Source organism: Dromiciops gliroides, chromosome 4 (assembly GCF_019393635.1).
Source record: "Dromiciops gliroides isolate mDroGli1 chromosome 4, mDroGli1.pri, whole genome shotgun sequence".
In the NCBI taxonomy this organism is placed as follows: domain Eukaryota; kingdom Metazoa; phylum Chordata; class Mammalia; order Microbiotheria; family Microbiotheriidae; genus Dromiciops; species Dromiciops gliroides.
This window is the reverse complement of record NC_057864.1, coordinates 383465493-383486137: the sequence shown is the minus strand read 5'-3', so window position 1 is coordinate 383486137 and position 20645 is coordinate 383465493. Positions and strand designations below refer to the sequence as shown.

Here is a 20645-nt window from a genome sequence, read left to right as displayed (position 1 = left end):
TCTTCATCTTCAGCATGAGCAGCAGCATCCTCATCATTGATAGAGCCAGGAAGAACCAAGTTCAAGCTTTGCCTTTGATAGATACTGGCTAAGTGACTCAGGAAAAACCCCACACTCTCTCTGTGCCCCAGGCAATCTGCTAACTCCAAACCGCTAAACTACCTTTGCAGGAGATTATTTCTAAATACAAACATAATGGAATATTATTATGCCACAATAAATAGCAACTATGAAAAATTCAGAGAAACACAGTAACATGTACGAAGAGCAACAGAGTGAAGTAAACAGAACCACAGCAACCCACACAATGACTACGCAAATAAAACAATAACAATACAATAAAACTGGCCAACTCAGACCCATTCTAAGGAGCCTCGGTCCAGGAGGCTTGATAAGGAAAGCCCCTTGGGATAAATTCCTCCAAGCAAGAGAGAGATGCAGGAAAGTCTTCAGTAATTTAAAAGTTTTCTCGGCCTTTTAAGGAAGGTTGGGGGCAGGGCAAAACAAAAGGCAACAAAAACACTGTAAAAAAAAGTTATTTAACAAAAATGGGAGAACAAAGGTACACAAAAGCCCCACCAGTTTGTCGCTGATAAAAATTTAGAGCAATAAATTCCAAAATCCCACCCAAGCAGTGACACTAGTGCTAACACTGGGTCCAAATACAAATAAATCCACTCCTTACCCCTCATCTCACTCTAGCAGGGTCTCCCCATCCATTCTTGCTGATTCTGCATTTGGCTATTTCTTGATCCATTTCAAAAGAAACGAAAACTATCTTTTTTTTTCTTCTGTAACTTTACAAAATACTATCAGTGGTCATCAGACTACAGTTATCCCTTCCACATCCGGGGGTTCGGGGTGCCACGCCCCCACAATCTGGAAAATCCAAGTAAAAATTTACTGGCCTCTTCATACCCGAGAAGAAGTCTGATTTTTTTTTTCTTTTTCTTTTATGGGGTGTTTACAATACCTTCCTGTAAAATTTGGGTTAAGTATTTTGTCATGGACTCTGTGTCATCTGCTGGCCTTCACCTGTTGTCCGTAGTTTCCACAAAACTTCCCCAAAAGATATATAGAAATTTTGATGGGGAAAGTAGAGACGTGGAAGGGATAACTGTAGTGCAATAGCCTAATTGTCTCCCTGTATCTAGTCTCTTCCCTCTCCAATCTGTCCTTCACACAGCTGCCGAATTGATACTCCTAAACTGCAGGTCCAACCATGTCATGAAACATATCTGTTTAAGAAGCACTGCTAGCGACCCACTGTCTGCAGAGTAAAATACAATTCATTTTAACACATAAAGCCCATTGCAATTTGCTGCTAACCTGTCTTTCCAAGCTTACTCCTCCTTTGTGCTTCAGATAAAATAGACTTTGCCATTCTAGATACAGAATTCCAACCTCAATGCCCTTGCTAAGGCTACCCTCCTATATCTGGAATGCTCTCCTTCTCTGTCTCCAACAGAGGCAGCCAGTGACAGGGTAGATAAAGTTCCCAGCCTGGAAATATGAAGACCTGAGTTCAAACTAGACCTGACACTAGCTGTATGACTCTGAAGTCATTTAACCTCTATTTGCCTCAATTTCCTCAACTGTAAAATGAAGATAACATTAGCACCTGCATCCCTGGGTTGTTGTGGGGATCAAATGAGATGGTATTTGGTTAAAAAAAAAAAGTGCCTATTACAGTGCACATGGCATAATAGATGCTATATAATATTTATTCCCTTCCCTTCCAACTCCCAGAACTCCCTGGAACCCTTCAAAGCTCAACTCAAATGTTAACTCTTTCAAGAAACCTTTCCTGTTTCCCCTAGTTGTTAGTGCCCTAACCAATCACGAAATATTTATTTTTGCATAGATTCATATCTCCTCAGTAGAATATAAACTCCTTGAAGTCAGAAACTGTCTTGTTTTTGTCTTTATGTCACCAAAACCTAGTACAGTGCCTTGCACATGGTAGGGACTTAATATTATGTTTGTCTGATTGGTCATTGGTCAAATGACTAATCAAAACCCTCAAATGCATCAAAATCTAAGAAAATCAAATTCTAAGTAATATGTGTAACACAAAATGCTTTATGACAATTCAATCATGTGTGTATGTATGAATGAATGCATGTATGATTAAATGTATATGTGTGTGTGCATGCACGTATGTATTATGTGTATAATGACATTGTCAGAGGACCAAAGAGCAACCAGTTACATTATGACTTTACATCACAAGACAGCATGAAATCATAAAGAAAACTAGACTTATATACAGTTTTCCTTAAATTGAAAGGAGCAAACATGGAGATATAAATAAACACCCAACTATACATTGTGAAGGGGGCAAGTGACTGAAATCACTTTACAAAGAGTAACAGAAACTGCTTTGTGGAAATTTTTTAATGAGGGCTAAGAATCTACCCTTAAACTGCAGGATAACAGTTCATTCATTAAATTGGAAAACAAAAAGATAAAGACAATAATATTTTTTTTCCTCCACACAAGAGAACCTCACATTTAGAAAGCATTTTTTACCCGAATATTTATGATATCTGAGAAGCCTAACTTCACTTACTAAACCTGGTTGGCCTTTCTACTACTTAATTATTCCCCAAGTGAACAGTGTTGCTCAACATCTGCTCTTAATTTGCTTTTAATTTCCATTTGTTCTGTTTACCTGTATGAAGCTGAAATAAGTAATGTAGGCTGACATTATCTTCCCTATGTCACATTAAGCATTTTATACTTCAATTAGAGTGCCCCTCTGCAATGTTTTTTCCATGGCTTTGTTCAAATATAGACTTTGTTGGCCACTCTGAACCACTTAATTTCATTTTTAGGTCTGGAATTCATATTACCTTTCTTTTTTAACTTTTCAAAGTGTCTTTGTATTTTAAGGTTTGCAACACTTCATTTTTTTCTTCTTCTTCTTCTTTTTTAGTGAGGCAATTGGGGTTAAGTGACTTGCCCACGGTCACACAGCTAGTAAGTGTTAAGTGTCTGAGGCCAGATTTGAACTCAGGTACTCCTGACTCCAGGGCTGGTGCTCTATCCACTGCTCCACCTAGCTGTCCCTCATTTTTTCTTCATTTTAACTCATGCATTATTTCCTTAAAACATTACCTTGACTTCCAGTACCTTTATGCAAAAAAGTACTTTTGAAATCCAACCTATTTCAAAATTGCCTAAATAAAAATAAAGCAATAATAATAATAATAACAACAACAACAACAAGCAGCTTGCCACAGTGGGAGAAAATAACAAAACAAAACACCGCCCTAGGAATCAGGAGTCTGGTGTTCAAGGACTAATTCTGCCAATGACTCTGGGAAAGTTCTTTTACCTCTAAGTCTCAATTTCCTCTTCTATTAAAATGGAAGGGTAATAATCTCCAAGGTCCCATCAGCCTCTGAAATTTTATTATTCTCTGAAAGCATTAACAGGCAAGGTAGTTAAAGGGTAAAAAAAACCTAAACAGATAAGCCTTTTAGTAAACCAATGAAGAATAAATGTCATCATCAGTGCTGAACCAATGACAATGTCCTGATCTTTGTTTACATGGTGTTTGTCTAGGCCATCTCCCTACTCCAAAGTGAAAATGCCCATGAGGAGCATCCCTGCATTTTTACAAATTGGAGAGGGCTGTTTAAAACCAACTCTAAAAAAAAAAAAAACCTTACCTAAACAAACATTTATTGACTTCCTATGGCATGTAGTATATTGTACCCTACAGGAAATACTTGCAATCTAATTGAACAGAGATACATTTACCTATTAAGAAAAGAAAAGAGAACAGACTTATCTATGCTAATGGTAGGAATTGATAACAATAACAATTCAAAATAATGATTGTTCCACAAACTCACTTTGTCTTTGGAAAGCATGAGGTAATTTACATTTAATAGCAGTCTGAGAGAAAAAGAACAAAAGGTAAAAGTTTGGTATGAATCAACAACATCATGACATGGCTTCCCAAAAAGCCAAGGCAATCTTGGACGGCAACAGGAGAAGTACAGGGTCCCATACAAGGGAAATATTGATCCCTGCTGTGCTCTGCACTGACTAGTCCATACTCAAAAGTATTCCTGGAAGGGCTTACATGAACTGATGCTGAGTGAGAGGAGCAGAACCAGGAGAACATTGTACACAGTAACAGAAACATTGTGTGATGATCAACTGTGATAGACTTAGCTCTTCTCAGCAGTGCAATGATCCAAAACAATTTTAAAAAACTCATGATAGAAAATGTTCTCCATGTCCAGAAAAAGAACTGTGGATTCTGAATACAGATTGAACCATACTGTTTTTACTTTTTGGCTTGTTTTTTTCCCTTCTTTTTTGAGGTTTTTCCCTTGTGCTCTGATTCTTCTTTCACAATATGACTAATGCAGAAATATGTTTAATGTGATTGTACATATATAACCTGTATCAGATTGGAAAGGGGGCGGGAAGGGAGGGTGGGAGAAAAATTTGGAACTAAAAATCCAATGAAAACAAATGTTGAAAACTATCCTTACATGTAACTGGAAAATAATAAAATACTTTTATATTTAAAAAAAAAAAGTATTGCTGTTCAGTTGTATGAATCACATTTTGAGAGGCAATGACCAACAAGAATACATGCAGAGGAACATGGTCATCGTAAAGGTCCAGGGGAGGCAGATGAAGGAACTGAAGGAGCCTCAAACACTTAACTAGCTGGGAGACTCTGGACAAATTCTTAAGCCTTTTTTTTTTACGCCTCACTTTCCTTATCTGCAAAATTGGAATAATAACAGCATCTACCTCCCAGGATTTTTATGACAATTGAATGAAACAATATATGTGAAGAGTTTTGCAAACCTTAAAGCTCTATAAATACCAGGTATTATTATAGTGAGGACAGCTAGGTGACACAGTGGATAGAATGCTAGGCCTGGAGTAGGGAAGAGTCATCTTCCTGAGTTCAAATCTGACCTCAGGCACTAGCTGTGTGACCTTGGAAAAGTTACTTAACCCTGTTTGCCTCAGTTCTTCATATGTAAAATGGAGAAGAAAATGGCAAACCATTCCAGTATGTCTGACAAGAAAACCACAAATGGAGTCATGGAGACACAACTGAAAAAAAATGACTAAATGATAACATTATTATAGTGAAGATTAGATTTAGGAGGGATGACATCACTCGAATATAAATATTTGAAATGCTATGTGAAATGGGAATTGGCCTTACTGTCTCTAGCTAAGAGAAGAAAGAACTAAGAGTCAAGTTTAGAAATTAGAGAGGCAGATTTTGGTTTAATGTAAGGAAGGAATAACGTTTTAACAATTACAATCATGGGAGGCAGCTAGGTGGCACAGTGGATAAAGCACTGGCCCTGGCAAAAAAAAAAAATTACAATCATAAAAAAAAATGGTTAAAAAAAATGGTTAAAAAAAAAATGGAATGAGCTGCCTTGTGAGGTAGTGAGTTTTCCACCACTGGAAGTGTTCAAGGGCCTAGGGGGTGATAATACAGTAGAGATTCCTAAATTGGATTAAAAGCTGAATAAAGTAAACTCTAAGGTCTTTTTCAATCCTAAAATCCTATTAACTCCTTGAGTTAATATGAAAAGAGAAGACGTTTTGGAGGTGGTCATCTATCTAAAACAAGCACTGAAAGATGACAACAACATGAACAGAAGCACAGAACAAAAAATAGATACAGGGGTTGGAGAAGTAGTCTGGTTCCAAAGCAGAATACACGGACTAGGAGAACTAAACTAGACAAGAAAAGGAGGTTGGGGCTGGTTTACTTTAATGTTTAATTTAAGCAAATATAAAAGTTAAGTTTATAATTTTTGAGCAAACATAATGTATAATTTACATTGGTGTCAAGTCATCTGGATTAAGATGTTTTGCAGACAGAGTGCTATACAAGACTAAAGTGGAGACTTGAAGGGACAACAAGGGGATCAGTCTCTTGGGTAAACATATGCAGTCTTCTAACTTACATTGGGATGCATGCCTGGAAAACACACTGGACATTAAAAGGCTTCAAGTCAAACCTGACTGTCCCATAGAAACAATGTGATAATAAAGGGTCACCTCCCTGACCATGTTCCTGATGCCCATCATTTTACAAAGCTATGCCCATAAATACCATATTTAGTCAACTACAAATGACATACATTATATATCACAATACAGAACAAATCACAACACACATAAATAATTTCAGTAATATATAATAAATCAATTAAAGAGGGTGACAAAAATATCTGCATAAATTTAATTTTATTAGCTTTCAGAGTTCCTGGGAAGGGAGATTCTGAGACCCAGAAGAAAAAAACATGAGGAAAAGAGGCTCAGTCTGAGGCCATGAGCTTCAATATAAAATAGATATTGTTTTACTGCTACTTCCTGCTTTATTTCAATGCTTTTGTTTTGATTTTGTATGTAGCATTCCAACTGTCAATTGCTAACTGCAGTTTTAACCATCACCCCCTTAGCTTTGAACTACCTCTCCATTTCATACTTCGTTCAAGTATAAACATTAGGCAACAGTTAAGTCTCAGTGGGCCAAATCTTCATTCTCCAATCTCAAAATTGAAAGATGAACCTTTTACTAAATTCTGAGAGTCTGTCACAAATTCCACACAATACCATATGGAGAGGTAATTATGCATCCTAAACTATCTTGGCAGCTTTTAAGTAGATAAGGGCAAAGAAGATCCTTTCCTTTTATCTTCCTTAAGTTTAAAGATTTGGTCTCAAAAACATTACCAAAAGATCTAAGGATTCTCAAAAGGATAATACATTTGTTTTACTAATGGGAGGGATAACTCAGCAAGACCTCCAAGTTTTAATTATAGCTCTACGGGTGACTTGCTTCCATTAGTTACTTAGCCTCTTTGTTCTTCTTTCATATGAAATATAGTAGATACTTGTGTTTAATTTCACTACCATCTTTTTGAAATAAAATTATTTTGGTTTGACATAGTTCTTTTGAGATCTTGAAATGGGGTGGGGAAGGTGACCACAAAGAATGTTCTTCAAATGGAAGTTAAAGCACTTGGCAAACTTTAAAATACTATATAAATGCTATAAGTTACATGTGGTAAGCTAAAAAATCACTTTCAAGGTGAAAATCAGAAAGTTATAATATATTTGTTCATTATAATTAATGACCTGTTCAGTGAAGTAGAATTAATCAATTAATGCCAATATGAAATGTTACTTTCTCCATCTCTTCACTGGCACACATATTATGCCCTCAAAAACATACATTTGAAGAAAGAAAAAAGTTAACAAGCTGCATAATAAATGCTTAAGTTATTAACAAACTATTTTGAATTATGTCACTAGGGAAAAAGGAATTTCCACCAAAATTGGACATTAAACAAAGCAATCTTTCATCACAGTCAGAAGAAGCTGCTACAGGGCAAAGACTTTGTTTTTGTCACATTATGTCCAGGAAGTAGCACAGTGATTTGCACACAGTGTGCCTTTAATACCATAAGTGGTGTAGTAGATAGAGTACTGGACTAGAAGTTAGAAAAGCCTGAGTTGGAATCCTGCCTCAGGTCACTTCCAAGTTGTGTGATCCTGGGCAAGTCATTTAACCTCTACTAGCCTATGTTTCTTCATGCATAAAATGAGGACAATAACAGCACCTACCTAAAATAGTTGTACAGATCAAATGAGATAATTAATATAAAGTGAACTGCAAACAATAAAGCACTATATAAATGCTAGCTTTTATTATCAAATTAAACTGAAAATGTTAACACCAAGAGCCACTCCTCAATAAAAAAATGGACAAAAGTTAAGTTTCAAAAAAAATTCAAACCATAAAATGACCATATAAAAACATTTTATATGAATAATTACCAATGATTAATAGTCAAATAAATGCAGATTAAAACTCAACTTTCAACTTATATTGAGCAAATTAGCAAACACAATAAAAAACTTAGATCAAGAAACAGCATGGTGGGGCTATAGGAAGAGAGAGCTACTAAGTAAATACACTACTGCTAAAACTGTGTAGTAATCCAACCATTCTGGATATCAATTTGAAATTATGCAAGAAAAGTAAAAAACAAAGACTCTGGCCATACCCATTTGCCCCAACTGTATGCGCACACATATAATTTTGTGTGTGTGTGTGTGTGTGTACATATATATGTGTGTGTGTATATATATATATATATATATATATACACACACATATATATACATACACACATATATATCCCACAGTAAATAAAAGGATATATACCATAAAATTAATAGCAACACTCTTTATAGTCGCTAAGAACTGAAAGGAAAACGGGTCTCTACAATTAAGGAATGGTTGGGAGGGAAAAAACCCAATAACTATGCAAATTATATAGGAGAATATAGTAAAAATTAGCATACAGTACAAAATCACAAATATAAGTGATTCAGAGAAAGACTGGAAGATTTGTTTGAATTACTGGGAGAGCAAAATAAGTCAGAGCAAAAGAACAACATGCATAATGACAACTACAATACAAATAAAGAGATCACTAAACCTGAGTTCAAATCTGACCTCAGACACTTGACACTGACTAGCTGTGTGACCCTGGGCAAGTCACTTAACCCCAATTGCCTCACTTAAAAAAAAAAAAAGAAATATGGGATCGGGCTGCTGTCTGAGAATAAGCTAATAAAATGTTTAAAAAAAAAAGATCACTAAAAGGAATTCCAACTCTGAGTTACTGAAAAAGCAATAAAGTTTCCAGAGGGCAGATAATTCAGAGCACTGTATAAGCTTCTGCATGTAGTACTTATATCACTATATCAGATGTTTTAACTTGATTGTTTTTCTCTGTCACAAAGGAAAGATTCCATCTGGAGTAGGGTAAATGTTTTGTTTGTTCCTACCTCTACCCCCAATAACTATGCAGTAAAGACAAAAGACATTAACAATTAATGGATAAATTAAATTGAAAGTGTTGATGCTAAAAGACAAAAGCTACCATTAGCACATTTCTTGCTTATACTTTTTAATCTCATCAGAAAATGTCATTAAGAAATCAGTGGGTCTTTCTGTTCCTATTTGAAAAACATTACTACTAGATAACTCTATTCAAGAATTATTATTAAAATTAATACATGATAATCATAACATTTAAAAAAATAATTCCAACATGGACAACTACAAGACTCATTTTATCCAACACAAGAGCAACTGCTTTAGTAGATTTAACTGATTTTTTTTTTTAATTGAGCTCTCCAACACTATATGGAATATAGACCTTAATACCAGACCTTACTCTTGGCTTCCAGAGATTCCAAACCAATAGTCTCCTTAACACTATTAACTAAGTCAGCAAAACAGACTTCTGATATAGAAGCCCGAGGGCTGGAGGGCTGAAGTCTCAGACATTTGGCCATTTAAAAGTAAAAGTGAGAATATGAGAGAACCACAGGGGAAATGGAAATTTTAACCTGCCCCCAAGGAGCAATTATCACTAAATTCTGGGGGCACAGGAAAGCAGAATAACTGGGGTTCAATTTAGTTTCATTTCTTGATTCAACAAATATTTACTGAAAGCCTATGTCCTAAGTAATATGTGTTTAAGCAGGATGTATTTCTTAAACATAAAGGTTTTTACTGATTCTACAATTTCATACGTTTTCACTATTATTTCCTCCTTTGCAAGAAAATGTCGCAGTTCAAAGAGCAGTTTCAATGTTTTGAAATAAAATGTGGAAAAAGTAACTTTCCAAGTCTCTCTATATAATGAATTCCTTTGCTTAACAAATTTTCAGCAATTATTATTCAAGTTTTACAACTCTTAACAGATCTCTGAAAGTTCTGGAAGAGTAACAGCTCAACGGAACCACATTAATATATGTGTGATGGCATTTCTTCATGGTAATGAAGAAATAAAACTGGGACTATTTTCATACAGGTGACAAGAATTGCTGATTTTCTCTGCTCTGGCTAAATTTCCATGATGTCCAATACAAATACAATTCTATCTTGCACATGGAAAAAGCCCAATCTACTCAGGGACTGTGTCCCCAAAGTACTGGTGCATGACTACTAACTAAAGCAGTTGGAACAACTTCCAAGCCCTTCAAGAGCTTAAAAAAAAAAATCACCTCATAGAACTGCCTTTGAGTGGAGGAGCTGGGAGAAGACAGGCAGCTACCTAAAATAAAATTTAAGTAGCCACTGGCTTCCTTTCCCAAAGAGAATTTATGAGAAAGATAAACTGAGACTGTTCTTGATCATTTTCATAATAGTATAAATCTTGTTAAAGTTGATGTACTTTATTCTAAGCCTAGCATTGCATGTCTTTTTTTAGGAGGCTTGCTATAAATGGATCCGAGCATAATTTTCCACATTAGCTGGTTAGCTTTATTTTTCCTCTCTCTCTCTCTCTCTCTCTCTCTCTCTCTCTCTCTCTGCCTTTTACACACACACACACACATAAAGCCCTCTTACATTCCATCATTATTTTGATTTTCTCTCTGTCAGAGAGAACTATATCTAAGTTCTGGACCAAGGTATAAATGTTGCCAAGTGTCAATGCATGAGATCTGAAATCTATCTATAAAGAGAAAGAAGAGCTGTGAAGAGAAAGAAGAGAACAGGAAGGAATGGAGGAACAGGATTGGGGGGGAGAAAGTGACCATTTCCGGAAGAGATCCTAATACTCTCCATCCTGGGCAACATCAAGTTTCTTGGCTAATTCTCAGAGAAGAGATAAGAGCCAAGGGAGAGGAAGGAGCTTTGAACAGCTGGGAATACAAGCAACAAGTTAAATCTCTTGAGCTAAGTTCCGCTCCCTTGCAAAATAACTTCAGAAGTGTTCTTTTTGAACTTCTAAGACCAAGTACCTCAGACTTTGTTCTGCTCAGTCCAATAACCCTTGTGGTTGAAAAAGTAAAGTAGGCAAACCATAGGTGAGTCAGGAAGCACAGGTGTCACTGGATAAAGGAAAACTGCCAAGAGAATGGACTATGGACTATGGTCCTGTCTAACAATTAAAGCTTTCCAAAAACGTAACAGGCTGCAGCTTGGTAGTACAGTGAAGAGAACTGGGAGTAGAGCAAGGAAGACCAACTTTCATATTCTGCCTTAGATACTTACTAGCTGTGTTACTTTCCCTAGGTAAGTCATTTAACCTCTCTGTGCCTCGGTTTCCTCATCTGTAAAATGAAGGTTTCAGACTAAATGACCTCCAAGATCCCTTCCAGCTCTAAACCTATGATTCACTAAGCCCATGAGGTCTTGAGTTCCCCATCACTGGAAGGATCAAAGGATTTAGAGTTCAACAAGACATTTAGAGATCATCTAAGTACAAGAATCATTCATTTTTTTTCTGTGCCATGGACCCCTTTGACAACCTGATGAAACCTATGAATGCCTTTTCAGAACTTTTTTTTTAATCTTCTTTGTACATTATTTTCCCCATTTATTTATTTTATTTTTAATTTATGAAATAAAACAAGCATTTCCATAACATAGTATAACTAAAAAAAGATTATTGCACTTGAAATTACCCTTTGACCCAGCAATACCACTACTAGGTTTATTTCCAAAGGTGATTAGGGAAAAAGGAAAAGAGCCTATATGTTCTAAAATGTTTATAGCGGCTCTCTTTGTGGTGGCAAAGGACAGAACAATGTTTTTAAAATGCATAAAACCCACAGGATCACAAAGGAAAACAATTACATTTATATACATATATATATATGTGTGTGTGTGTGTGTGTATGTGTGTGTGTGTGTATGTGTATATGTATATATATGTGTATGTGTATGGAATGATTGGAATGATGCCACCTACTGGAGACTTGCTGTGGGAAAGCTCCACCATGAGGAAAATGCCTCAGAGACATTGTGTGGTTTTTCCTTGGCGTCAGGAAATGACGTTTGCTCATGGGTGCTGTCTCTCAAGGCTACCAGCCAATCAACTTGAGGAGCCTCCTATTTTCTGGGAGGAGACAGGAAGGAGGAGAGGGAGCCTGCGCGGAGAGCTCTTGGGCTTTTGGGGTTCCTGACTTGGTGGTGGTGGCAGCAGAGGACTTCACAGGAAATTTGAGGAAAGATAGGAATGCCAGGCTGTTGGTATTCTGTTCTCAATCTTTTTCTTTCTATTTTCCAATAAACCCTTAAAAACCTAAACTTGTTTTATCAGTGATTTTAGTTAGTTTCCCCCAAAACTGGGGGAACAGATTAGAATCCACATTTAGAATCTTAAATTACACATGTATAGGGCAGCTAGGTGGCGCAGTGGATAGAGCACCAGCCCTGGAGTCAGGAGTACCTGAGTTCAAATCCGGCCTCAGACACTTAACACTTACTAGCTGTGTGACCCTGGGCAAGTCACTTAACCCCAATTGCCTCACTAAAAAAAAAAAAATTACACATGTATATATATATGTGTATGTGTATATGTATATATATGTGTGTATATATATGTGTGTGTGTGTGTGTGTGTGTGTGTGTGTGTGTGTGTGTGTGTATATAGTTGACATGTGTATATGTAGTTGACAGATCCCAGGTTAAGAACCTGATTAATTTGACTCCTTCATTTAATAGATAAATGAGGGGGTAGCTAGGTGGTGCAGTGGATAAAGCACCAGCTCTGGATTCAGGAGGACCTGAGTTCACTTGACACTTGACACTTACTGTGTGACCCTGGGCAAGTCACTTAACCCTCATTGCCCTGAAAAAAAAAAAAAACCAAAATCAAATCAATAGAGAAATAATCAAAGCCAAGAGAAGGAAAGTGATTTGCTAAAGGTCACACAAGTCATAAGCAACACAGCCAACTTTCAAACTCAGGTCTTCTAACTCCACGGCCAATGTTCTTTCCCATTATACCACTCTACCAAGGATTTAAGCAAAGTGTGGATGAACACCTGTTGGGGACATAGAAAAGGGAAAGGAGACTGTACTGGGTCCCAACATGGTCTAATTAGTCTCTATTGTCCCTTCCAACTAAAAAGGGGAAGAAAAAGGAAAAGTGTAAAGAGGACATCAAAGGATTCCTACCATTCAGGCTTAGCATCCCTTTACATTTTCATTGCCATATTGGATTTTAGATTGGTCCTGTGATTTCATTGGTATAAGAAATTTCTAGTGTGGCAACTCAATAAAGATGCCAACAAAAATTGACACCTGCTCTGCAATTAATAATCTTGGAAAACTTCCTGGGGAATTAAGGAGTTAAGCAATTTGCTCAGGATCACACAGAGAATTATGTGCCAGAGACGGAATCTGAACCCAGGTCTTCCTAACTCCTTGGAAACTCTCTATCCACTGCCCCACTCTGCTTCCATGGTGGAAAACTATTAATTTGAAGATCATTTGAGAGTCATTCATCTAATAAGGAATTATTGGACACCTATTATTATGCACCTAGCATAGTGCAAGAGAATTGTATACAATCAGTACCAAAAGTAGAAGGAAGCAAAATTGTAATGAGTCTGGGCAAAATCTGCCCCTCCATCCCTGCTATAAATAGCCTGGGCACATCCTTCTCTGCCTCATGCTACCATCCCTCACCCCACAGACCCTGACACAAACCTGTTCTAAATCAGCATTTTATACCCGGAAAGGAGATGAAAGAAGTTATAGAAAAGAATATGAATCCAAATATAACTGAGGATGTTCTTAGGAATCTAAGAAGTGATAGGATGGTTCCCCAACCTCATTTCCTCCATATTGAAGCTTTATTTACAGCAAGTTTTTATGATATGTGCCAGGGTTTTATAAATTCATCTAAATATCAGAGACATTTTTACCACTACATAAAAACATAATGTGTAGTAATAAATCAGCAGTCTTTGAGCTCCATAGCTGGCCAAGAATGGAGATGACACTAAGATTCACTCACTCCAAGAAAGAGAGGATCATAGCTCTAGAGCCAGAAAAGACCACTTATTTTACAGATAAAGAAACTGAGGCCCAGAGATTTGAAGTGACTTGCCCAACATCACACATAGGAACTAAGGGGAAGAGACAGGACTCAAAAACAAGTCCTGACTCCCAATCAAGTTTTTTCTTTCCACTCCATCATATTACCTCAGGTTCCACTCAGGCTGTAGTTGGAGGTATGGCTGAATAACACATCTGTCCTCTGCCAGAACTCTCCAGAAGACATTCAGGTCTTCCTGTTACTGTTGTTTGTCCTTCCTTCTGATGAGGACCATGATGCCATGACTTGCAGTGAATTGGATTTAAGTGAAGCAGGGCTGGGGCAGCTAGGTGGCACAATGGATAGAGCACCAGCCCTGGAGTCAGGAGGACCTGAGTTCAAATCTGGCCTCAGATGATTGACACTTACTAGCTGTGTGACCCTGGGCAAGTCACTTAACTCTCATTGCCTCACCAAAGTGAAGCAGGGCTTTGCAAGGTCACCAACCTTATTCTCTCCTCTAGAGCCATCCAATGTCAAGATGGATGTTTAAGGCAAACATCAAAGGAGCAAGGGAAAGGATAATCCTACCTAAATATTTTAACCACATTTTTTTTAAATATTCTTCAATTCTCCTTACCATAACCTCCTTCAAGACTGAGCTCATCTCCCAATTTTTGCAAGAGGCCTTTTGAGATCCTCTCCTCTCTCATTGCTAATGCCTTCCCTGAGATTAGCCCCATTTTCACCATATAGATCTCATATCAAGGGTTATTTGCATGTTAGAATGTGAACTCCTTGAGGGTAAGAACTGTTTTTGCCTTTGTATGCTCAATGCTTAGCACTGTTTGACACAAATTAAACACTTATTAAATATTTCTTGACTGGTAGTTAGTAATAACAACGATAATGATAATAGCTATGTATAGCACCTACTATATGCCAGGTACTGTGCTAAACACATTACAAATATTACCTGATTTGATGCTCATGACTAACCTAGGAGGTAGGTGTTATTATTATCATCAGCCCCATTTTACAGATAAGGAAACTGAGGCATGTAGAGGTTAATTGAAAGTGTCTGAGGCTGGATTTGAACTGAGGTTTTGTTTTGTTTTTTCCCTGATTCCAGGCCTAAGCAGAAGGTAAAAAATTATTTTCCTCAGAGCAACCAGATGTGGATAACACAAATGTAATAATGACTAAGAAAAATCAAGATAATTTAAGTAAATATGGCAGAGTGGAAAGAACACTGCACCTAGTTTCTAGTCCCATCCTTGCTACTAACTAGCTCTGTGATCTTGAGCAATAAACTCTCAGATTCTTCAATCTTTTAAATGACTGGGCTTTATTTCTTAAGTCTCTTCCACAACTAAAATGCTATGATTCCATATTTATACCAACAAGAACATAAATTATGTTTGTGATAATTATTAGAATAATTAGTAATCTCTGTGTAGGCATGCTTTTAAAAATACACAAATTCATTTTTATTTTCAGCATCCTAAAAAAGTGACTCAAGACCCAGCTCAGTGCATAGTTTCCCTGATTCCCTACCCCCAACCACAGCTTCAAGTGACCTCTTGTTCCTGAAACTTTTACATTACTTTGTATAGATCTCTCCTTCAAAACATTCTATTTCATATAATATTCATTTATGTGCATAGCTTTATCTCCTCTAACCTCTCATATTACACTGAAGAGCAAGGACAGAATCCTTTCTCATCTCTGCATTCCTGGGGCCTAGCACATGTAGCACTTTGCACAAAGACAACGTGTTTATTTAACTGTACAAGCAGTAATAATTAGCTGACAAGAAACATGGAACAGTAGAAAATCAGTCTTGGAAGGGTGGCCCAGTCGATAGAGCACCAGCCCTGGAGTCAGGACCTCAGGTCAAATAAGAAACTCAGATACTACCTGTGTGACTCTGGGCAAGTCACTTAACCCCCACTGCCCCACAAAAAAATAAATAAATAAAATGATGGTGCCCACCACAGCACCAAATTAATGAAAAATTAGGGCCACATAATCAATCTCATAAACTTAAAACAAAATAGGGGCGGCTAGGTGGTGCAGTGGATAAAGCACTGGCCCTGGATTCAGGAGTACCTGAGTTCAAATCCGGCCTCAGACACTTGACACTTACTAGCTGTGTGACCCTGGGCAAGTCACTTAACCCCCACTGCCCTGCAAAAAAACCAACCAAATAAACAAACAAAAAACTTAAAACAAAATATACAAACAATACAGTATATTTGCCCAATATGGACAGAGACCTAAAAGGAATTCTCACTTGTTGAGAAGGAAAAGGAGTGAGAATGTCTTCACACCCTGAGGGAGCATTCCCTTTGGCCTCTCCCCTTCCAGTCCAGCCAAAGGACAATGAGCACTGGGTCTGCCAGACACAACAGACTCATACTGCAAGAAAACCAAAGTCACTTGCATTAAAAAGAGGTCTCATTACAAGCCAAATGAAAATCAAATTTATTAAGATACTCTCAACACTAATCATACAGTTCCTTCCTAAAATAAAAGCATTCCTGACTAGAATAAGGATAATATAACTCTAAAATAGTTTCCTATGGTTGCCACGTCCAAGCGCAATATATAAAATCACATCTTATTTTTCAACAACGTTACCCTTAGGTCCCTTGTCAAAGAAAGACTTTATACCTTGTCTTAGTGAAAACCATAGAATTAAGAATTAGTTAGCAGCAAACAAAATGAGGTTCTAAAGGATAATATGAAGAGCCTGCTTTTCTCCCCTCCATTCAGACCTATATTTATCCTGATTGACTTTGTGCACTATACCACAGGCACTAGGCAGCTGCTCAGCAGTGTGATTCATCTTACAGATACGCAATGGTTATATTTTCAAATATGCTCTGGAGTGGGTGCTAGTGAAACAAGATTAAAGCTATAACTTTAGTATTAAAGTTGCTAAGCCATTTAGGGTCCTTTGATAAATTTAAAGATCAGTCTGATGTGTGGTTTATTGATGGTACTTATAAAAGTTACATAATTATTTTTTATGGCCAAGTACATATTATAAATATCAAAAGTTCTTAACAATGGAAACTGAGTCAGAAAACCATTAAGAACAGGCATATCCAGTCTCATAAAGCAAAGAAAATAGAGAGTACATACTTTCTTTGTTATGATTTTCCTCTGTGTTACGCTTCACTTGCATAGTTGTTGAGGGCAAAGAGAACAATAACTTATACACTTATATGGGGTATTCAGACATTTAAAGTCATAACATGAATTTCAAGGGATTAAAATATGTTCACGGCACACTTAATTTTAGGAGTATTATGGTATTAAGATTTACTCCTCCAACAGATTCTTGTATTCAATAAAATGACATTGATATGAAATACTAAGTACTGTTTATTTAAGGCAATAACACTACTAAACATCTTCACTACCCCGGGAGAGCTCTGTGTTTAAATAAATATATTTAAATAAAACACTTTGTAGAGTAATGGGGAAGAAATGGTGAGGACGCTGGCTCAGAAAGGCCTAGCCTCAAGTTCTCTTTCTAACATGTGTTAGTTGTGTAATCATGGACGACTCACTAAACCTTCCTAACTCTCAGATTCCTCATCTATACAAACTGAATATCTTTACTACTTAACCTCACAAGGATGTTGTGAGGCTCCAGTGGGATAATGTATATAAAGTACTCTGCAATCTTTACAGCTTAAGTTAATGTCAGTTATCAGAAAAGGGAACTTCTTGGAAAGGAGTTCCCTACACCTGTGACAGCACAGTTCTGAAGTAAGCCTACATGGCTTAGGACCAAGTTAGTCATTTTAAAATTCATAAGGAAATTTCTGAAGTCACCTGAGGGTTTAAGGAAAAAAATGAAACTGGAATATATATATTTATACCTTTCAAAAACTCTCAAAAGTATTCAGTCTAGTACTAACAGGCCACAGTGAGGCCTTGACTGATTAAACAAGGATTCAAAAGCCCTGACTGCCTCCTCCCAAACCTGTCTTTTAAGCTTACTAAAACATGGAGTATTGGGGGGAGATTGGGGAAGGATGGAAAGATGGACGGAAGGGAAGTACAGAAGAAATATTTTAAACCGAGCAGGAATTTTTGATAAATACTTCCAATAACTGAAATCACTATCATTAGAACTTTAAATGCATCTGAAAAGAGGAAAGTACTGTCTACAAAAAGTCCCAGTCAAAAATATTTGCATTCAAATCAATGGTCATTATTAATTTATCAGATTAGCTAGTTGACAGTTGCACATTGCTGAGGTAAGATACAAAAAAAAGTCAAGGTTCAAAGTCAGGGTGAGAGAGGTGCTGGAATATAACAACTGTGGGCCTAGAAGAGAGGTTTTGGGGGGTTTTTTTGCCTTGGTACCTTTTGGTAGTCTGATGAAGCCCTTGGGCCCCCTTTTCAGAATATTGTTTGTGGCCTATGTTACTAATTGCTAAATCATGTTAAATTTCAGCTAGAGGTTAGTGAAAATAAAGATGTAACTTTTTTCCATCCAAGCTCTCTAATCCACAGAAATCTATCCAAAAATCCAAGATAAAAATCCCTGGACTAGAGGATGGGGACAGCTGGCAACAAATCTGAGGACTGAAGATGAGTAGCCACGGCATGTGGCCTTTCCAAGTACTTAAATTTTATACAAAACCTTTTTTCAATCGAGAAATCATTCTACAAATTACACCTTTATATTTGAATTTAACAAAAAACATTTTTACAAATGGAAACCAACCAAATACAGACAATTCTTTTACTAAGCAATGCAGTTCAATAAAGAAAGGTGATTAAATTTGGCTGAGGGATTAAGATAGAAAACTTGAAAATACAATGGAGCCTCTCTCTTTGAATGACATAATTAATTTGCTGAAAACAGATACTAAAAGATCATTTCATTCACTTCACAGGAGCAAAACAAAACCAAGCCTAAAAATTAAAGGATATCCATTCCCCCTCATAAATAAGAAAATCCACAACTGTCTTGGCAAAGAAGACTTGGAAGAGGAAAGAAAGGGAAAGAAACTGAGTTGTCCATCACCTACCTGATCTGGACTTAATGATGTCACTGAATTCATTCTGTCCTTCATTTGGTCTGTTCTCTTGCTCTCCATATTTGGCCATCTTTGCAGAGACTCAACTCAGTACAAAAACTTTACAAAATACTCTTAAGAATTGTGCCTTTCTTTATTGATTTGGCATCAATACCTGAAAACAAAGGGGAAAGTACTAAATTATATAAAATCTCTTATTAGTATACAAAAATATGCACACTATACACACATACACATACATACATACAAAAGAAACACATTCCAAAAGGTACAATTTTATTTCAGGAGTATGCATGTACTATTCAATTAACAGAACTCAATCCACAAACATTATACAAGCCAGAGACTATGCTAAGCACCTTAAGAAAGTCAAAAATTGTCTCAAATTCACTCTTAAGAAAAGCATTTCCAGAATTTGTGGAATTCAGGGTTTTATCTTTCACCCACTAGACTTTACATCTTCCACCTGTCAATAACTGCAGTGCCTGGCTTGCCCTAATGTATTATAATGGGCCTGGGGCATGCCATCCCAGTACCCAAAGAGCATCAGGGTTTTTTCCTAGGTTCAACAATACCCTGAAGGAAGATAACAACTTTCAGTTAAATTAACTATTAGTTTGAAAATATAATTGTCAATTCTTGTATGACCTACTAATTTGCTTTTGCCTGACTTTAGACGAGAACCCAGGTGTTAAGATTATTTACCAACTACTTGGCAAAAACTGGATATTTTAGCCTTTTGCTTATCTCCCACTATCTTGTGATACTGTGACTAACGAGACATATGTCATTAAATGAAGATGTCTGGCAAGATAACTCTAAGTTCCAGTGATGGGAAATTACAAAAAGTCATTAAAAAAATTCCTTGGCTATAAAGTAGTTTGAGACTAGCTTTTCCCATTACAGTGGACTACCTGTCAGAAGACAGCAGAGACAAAAGCAATCCTATTGATAGTTTGATTTCCCTATATTTTCAACTTTGTAATTTTTTTCCTTTTCTTTTTTTTTTGGTGGGGCAATGAGGGTTAAGTGACTTGCCCAGGGTCACACAGCTAGTAAGTGTCAAGTGTCTGCAGCTGGATTTGAACTCAGATCCTCCTCAATCCAGGGCCAGTGCTTTATCCACTGCTTCATCCAGCTGCCCTATAATTTATTTTCAATATGGTAACAGTTACTGTTAACATTTTGTACTCTTTTATAAGAAAGTTTTTTCTACAAATGAATGATCTCAGAAAGCTTACAGCATGTTTAAGTGTGATTTTGTTACACACATAGACCAATCTTTTTTTTTTAAACCAGTGCAATACGGTTCTACTTAACAGTAATTCTTAAGACTATTTCATTGAGAGGAAAACCCATGATAGGCTCCGCCAAGATATTACCAAGGAATATTATGCACTGTATGAGACAAAATTAATGAAAAACATTTATTAAAGGCTAGTTAGGAGGCAAGCACAGGCCTCAACCAGGAATATATATCTAAGTAAGCAAAATAATCCCTGTCCTCCAGAAGTTTACATTCTAATGGTGGTGGAAAGGACAACATATAAAGGGAATGGTGGATAGAGAGGAGAGCTTTTTTGGAGAGGGAAAGAAGAGAATGGTGATTGGAATAATAGGGTTATTGAGTGAGATGTTCCAGATATGTGTGTGTTATAAATCTATTTATACATGGGTGTATGTATATATGTATACATATATATGAAACAAATGCA

At 36.7% G+C, this 20645-nt stretch overlaps 1 protein-coding gene across 1 annotated transcript in view; it reads right to left on the bottom strand.

The window, feature by feature from the left end:
• The window catches only part of UTRN (utrophin), a 705722-nt gene extending 686732 nt beyond the window's left edge, over window positions 1-18990 (bottom strand). Inside the window, exon 1 of the mRNA XM_044001726.1 lies at window positions 18922-18990. Within this exon, the coding sequence (XP_043857661.1) occupies window positions 18922-18990 (69 nt within the window). The remainder of the gene's footprint in view (window positions 1-18921) is intronic.
• Window positions 18991-20645: the final 1655 nt, after the last annotated feature.